General features: G+C 39.5%; 1 protein-coding gene across 2 annotated transcripts in view; it reads left to right on the plus strand.

The window, feature by feature from the left end:
- Nucleotides 1-4,745, plus strand: part of RBM46 (RNA binding motif protein 46) — a 442,778-nt gene extending 438,033 nt beyond the window's left edge. Inside the window, exon 6 of one of the 2 annotated variants that reach the window (XM_086963306.1) lies at nt 3,889-4,745. In XM_086963306.1, coding sequence (XP_086819432.1) covers nt 3,889-4,067 — 179 coding nt within the window. In that variant the 3' untranslated portion in view covers nt 4,068-4,745. The remainder of the gene's footprint in view (nt 1-3,888) is intronic. The other variant, XM_086963305.1, reaches the window with a different exon arrangement.
- Nucleotides 4,746-6,000: the final 1,255 nt, after the last annotated feature.

Here is a 6,000-nt window from a genome sequence, read left to right on the forward strand (position 1 = left end):
TTCCTCGTTGAGTCGCGCTTCCAGCTTCTTGTGACACGCAGTTCCTCAGAAGTCCCAAAACAGCAGCAGGCACTTCCAAAGAACTCTGGGGAGCTGGGGATTGAAGTCTGTTGCCCCTGAGACTTCAACAGGAGGCAAGCTCTTGTGCAAGCCCTTAGAGGTCCTTCACAAGTTGAAAGCAAAGTACACAAAGTTCTTTCTCCTCTCTTTGGCAATAAGGCAACCACTGCAGGCCAATCCCCTAAGCAGCACTTCAGCTTAGGAATAGTCTCTCCTCAGTTTCGTCAGGTTCCTCTCCTCAGCAGAGGTTTCTTCCAGTAGTCCAAAAGTGATCTAATTTCTTGGTTTCAGGGTCCCAATATTTTTACCCCAAAATCCTTTGTCCTCTGAGGGCAGAGGGGCTTTTGCCTAGTCAAACCAGTTCTGGAGCACTCTGTTTACATGACTCCTTCTATCCTTTCAAAGTACAGGGCAGAAACATCAGACGCCCCACAGGAGGTGGAGCCAGCATTGTGGAGGGAAAGCACAGCCCTGGAGCACTTTGTTGACATGATTCCTTCTCTTCTTTCACAGTGCAGGGCAGAGACATCAGAAGCACCACAGAGGGTTGAGCCATCACTGTGGGGGGGCACAGTCCTGTTCAGGTCCCAGGTGCTACTCCTCCGACCCATCTAGATGCATATCTCTCTATTCACCACTGGGCTGACTCATTCTGTCTCCTGGGATCCCAAGCCCTTTCACTCAAAAACACCAGACAAGGAATACACAACCAAGCAGAGGCAGAATTTGGATGGTTAGACAAGAAAATACCTACTTTCTAAAAGTGGTATTTTCAAAAACATAATGTTAAAACCAACTTCACTAAAAGATACATTTTATCATTCTGAGTTCAGCATACTAAACTCGAATTTCTACCATGTTCCCTGTGTCAGTTAGGATTATAAAATGCAATAGTCTAACTGCCCATTCTGGCCTATGGAGAACAGGTAGCCCTGCAATAGTGAAACATGAAAATGGCTGTAATTCACTATTAGGACATGCCACACACACCTTATACTTACAATGCACCCTGCCCTTGGGCCTACCAGAGGGGTGTCTGATATGAAGAAAAGGGAAGGTTTTGGGACTGGCAAGTGGGTGCACTTGCCCAGTCAGCATGACAGTACCAGACTGCACACAGATTCTGCAATGGCACACCTTAGACACACTTTTACAGGCTGCTTCTATGGGTGGCACAACCAGTGCTGTAAGCCCACTAGCAGCATTTGGATTTACAAGCCCTGGGCACACTCACCGCACTGTTCTAGGGTCTGACAAGTAAACCAAACCAGTTAATTATGGGATGACTAATTCATACAGCAATTTACAATAAGGAGAACATATGCACTTTAGCACTGATCAGCAGTGGTAAAGTGCCCAGAGTCATAAAACCAACAAAAACAGGTCAGACAAAATACAGGAGGATGGCAAAAAGTTCAGGGATGACCCTGCAAAAAGAGCCAAGTCCAACAGGGATCATGGGGAATGCCTTCCAAATTGAATGGACTTGGATATTTGCTTATGCTTTTCCTCCTCTGCCATTCATTCCCAGGCTGTTGAAAAAGATGAAAAGGGAACCGCGTCAAATTGTCCTTGTCGCCCAGCATGGTTAAGATAATTCAGTACCCAGAACTTCTTCTCATGTCAGACCAACATCATATTTCTCTCAGACCAGTGCCAGAAATGATCACAATGAACAAGGGTCAAGTTGTTTGTCTAACACCAGAGTCTATGAATTTATCGGCTTGGCTCCTGAGTTCAGTGAATTTCATCTCTCAAAAATTCCTCAGGAATTCAGAGACATTTTACCACGAGGCTATAGCCGAATCTACGAACAAATCATAAAAAGCAAAGTGGACCCGCTTTGCATATGATGTTCTCATAACAACTGTCATCCTTTCTCGTCTACTGAACAGATTCTACTGTATCATATTCTGTCCTTTAACATAAGCCAGTCAATGTCCACCTTTCAGCAATTCCAAGATTTTGGATCTAGGCATTTTAAGCGGTTTCTTACAAGCTTTTCCTTCAATTAAAAGAAACACATAATGGCAACTGAACATTTTTCCTAAAAAACATATTTATAACTGGCACAAATCTCTCTCAGGAGCGTCAGGAAGATCCAGCCCTTCACTATTAAGCAGCCCTATATGCAATTTGAGGATGACAGATTAATTTTAAGAACAAATCCTAACCTTATCCCTAAAGGCCCATCTGCCTTTTATCATAATAAACCAATAATTTTGAAAACCTACTTCAGAAACCATACCAACGTGGCAGAAAGAGCTCCTCATACCTTAGACTTTAAAAGATGCCTAAGTTTCCACATTGAGAAAAATAAACCATTTAAAAAATATGAGCAAGTCCTTATAGTATTTGCCCCAAAAGGACAAGCCCTATCAAGAAGTAGTATAGCCCATTTGGTTTCAGCAGCTTGCTTTATGCCATGAGAAAGCTTAAAGACCGTTGTCAGCCAAAATGTGCTTACATTCCTCAAGGAATGTGGCATATGCAAGGCTACTACATGCAAAAACAGGCGTATTTGTTCTCTAGGTGCTACTGTGTAGATGCCATAACTAAGGAGGATGCAACAGTGGGTCAAGAGGATCTTCGCCATCTATTCAAATGAGGTGAGTTATCCTTTATGTATCTAATATTCATTTTGATTATGATTATGCACTTCCCACCACTACATTGTAGCATATGCACCGCTTGCTATTTGGATTCACTCTTGTGAATCTGCGAAAGATTCAGTACTGGAGAAAGAATAAGTTACTTACCTGTACACTCTTGACACTCTAGTATTGATATCTTTCATGAATTCTCATTCAACCCTCCATCCTCCCCATTAAAGGAGCTCACCGCATTGTCTACTTCTTTTGTTTTACCTTTACACTAGTGCTGAGAAATCTGAGGTATGGTGGCCCTTGAGGGAAAGAGTGATCCAGGAGCTGCTCTCTGATTGGCTGGAGAATGGTTCTTATTAAAATGATGTGAATTGGTTACCAATGTCACTTGTTTATGCTTTACTATTCAATGCTTTGCTTTGAAATACTTATTATAATTATGGTGGGAATCCCATCTCGCCGACGAGGAAGATTCAACCATGTGAATCTGTGGAAAATATCAATACAGGAGAATCACAGTGTACAGGTAAGTAACTTGTTCTTTCTTCCATCTGATTTCGGCTTGCCTCTGTCAGTCTCCTAAATCATCCAATCTCCCTTCTGTTATGATGGTCTTTCCTACAAGTGCACCCATGTTTTGGCTGTGTTTAGCTCAGTTGTTTCTTTCAATGAAACAACTTGCCTTGGTGTCTCAAAGGGTGTGGTTTCTTCTGGTGTCGTGAGTGTGCAATACCCCCTCTCCGTCACTGGAGATGCTTCATATTTCTCCAGTGAATCCAGGGAATTTCTATGTGTGCATACAATTAAGTGCATTTTATTCATCATTATTTATCTAGTATTCCTAAGTCTCCTTTCCTGCAGGTGATATATTGTCAATACATGTCTCCAGTTCATCCTCCTTAAAGAGCCTGGAATGGGACTCTGCAAAGGAGCAGTCATGGTGTAAGATTGGGCATTGACATTGTATTGTTGTGTAGCACTTATTTCTTTTACAAGCCATTTTTACTACCTAACGTGGTCTGTATTTTGCATTCTGATGGCCTGAACTCCTGTGTGCTGGCTGTGTACTGTATACAATTAAAAGAACCACTATAATGAGTAACTTTTAAATAGGACCTTTCTTATTCCAAATCATATTTTAAGCATATTGTGTAATTGAAGATAATTGTATGACATTGCATGGTTTGTGTTAAATTGCTTTACTAACTCATTTTTCTTTCAGATTATTGCTCAGTGGATATAATTTCTTGTGTTAATACCGGCCAGCAGTCTGGGGCAACAAGTGATCTTCCATACTCAAAAAGACCTTTTTCTTATCCCTTGTCACCAATAATACCTCTGGTAAATGTCATCCATTTTGGACAGTGCTTATATATTTCCAATCAGGCCTCTTTCTTCTGAATATAAAGTTGGATTTGGATAATAATGACGTAGTGCTGTTGATGTTTCTTTATAAATGATAACACAAATTTAATTTGTTTTACCTTTTTGATGGAATGTGCAGATCTTGAAGAAAAGATATATTTATTGTAAATGGTGACATTGTCACATGTTATTAAGAAGCTTGCGTTTGCTGAATTTGCCATATAATAAAGTTTGAACAGGCATTACATATTTTCTATTGGCATTGCTAATGGCAGTAGCTACAATTCATTCTTGTTTTAACCAAAATGTATTTTATCAAATTGAGTGGGAACATTGAAATCCATTGATTTCCTATTACTTCTTCTTAAACCAAAACATCTACTACCATTGATATCTATTTTCTTCTACTATCAGGAAATGTTATGTTTGCGAAATTAGCTTTCTATGTATTATGAAACAAGTGGTGGAGGTTTATTTGTTTTAAGTATTTTGCTGTACTTCAGACATAACGTTTCAAACAAACGCTGGAATATTATTTGTTAACAAGTGAAGGCGAACACGCTTATTTACCTTTATTTTTGTTCATTTGTGTGATGGAGTTTACAAATAGTCACTACAATGTCTTATTTTTGGTCATTAAGTCACAGTTTAATCTGTTAAACGTATTTAGTGTTTGTTACATTAACAATATGTAGATGTATTACAATAAGGAAAGTTGTGATGTGTTTTTATTGTTGAAATCATGTGTTGTTCAATAACTTGGATTCAAAAGCTGTCATTAAATTTGGTCTGCCTATTAAAGAGTGCTTTGTTTTTGTTCAGTGTCTTTATTGTTTAAGATCTGCCTGCGTTGGGAAAATAACTGCCCTGTGATCCAGTTCCCCCTGGAGGTCTACATGGTGAAGATTGTAGGGTAACAGGGTGCTGGAAAGTGATGAAAGTGAATGACTGTACTGCTCTCAACACACAGAGCAGGGAAAACTTGTTAAGAAAAATGATAAAATATATTCATGAACTTTAAGAGCTGCAAAAGTGTCAACAGCTGTGTATTATGCATGCAGCACCTTTTCACTTGAATAAAACAAAGACTTCATTCACAAGCTCAAAACCTACTCTGTTTGTAAGGGTTCCTATTTTACTTAAACCTTTCCTGTGTGATAATGTTTATTCAGCATATGCTTTTGTGACGGAAGCCAATATTGTGTGATACATGGTGGCAGTATGTATATTGTCTGCCTTGTGGTTTGAAAGGGATGAGGGGATGTGATTTTAACCCAGTTATACAATTAATGGCCTCTGAACATTGTTAGTACATAAATGACACAGATTGGTAGTAGCAGTTAGAAAGCAGCAGGTTCTTCAGGTCTTCCTTGAATAAGAGCTTGTGTTGAGTTTGACTAAGTAGCAAATTGCACAAAGAAGGGGTTAGAATGTGGAGGTGTATGCAGCGTAGTTAAGATTTACACACTAAAAACTAAGAAACAATGACTTCAAAGAATTGAACTGGGGAAAGCAGTTACTGTCAAAATTACAGCTGTATACTTTTGACACTTTCTGAAACGCATAGCATGTAGCAAAATTAATGTAACCCATTAAACAAAAGATTAAAGTGCTTCAAAACATACATGATGAATAGCCACTTGATGCATGATATGAATAATGCATATTCTTGTTGAGTGACGTATACTGAATTGAATATAGTCATTACTGAAATAGCACATAATGGCATATATACCAATGTTTCACGCAATGCAGGGCCGCAGGCAAAGCTGCTGCTTTACATGAAATGGAGACAGCAAAAATGTGCTATATCTACTAAGATATGTTGCACTTTTTCTCTCTCCTTACACCAAAGCCCTATGTGCTGCCTAGCATAAACACAGGCATGCTTGTGCTATGCTGCAAGGGTGCCTGCGTTACTGCCAGGATTGTTTTTGTGCAGGAAGGTACACATTCCTGCACAAAAGTA

Source organism: Lissotriton vulgaris, chromosome 3_1 (assembly GCF_964263255.1).
Source record: "Lissotriton vulgaris chromosome 3_1, aLisVul1.2, whole genome shotgun sequence".
In the NCBI taxonomy this organism is placed as follows: domain Eukaryota; kingdom Metazoa; phylum Chordata; class Amphibia; order Caudata; family Salamandridae; genus Lissotriton; species Lissotriton vulgaris.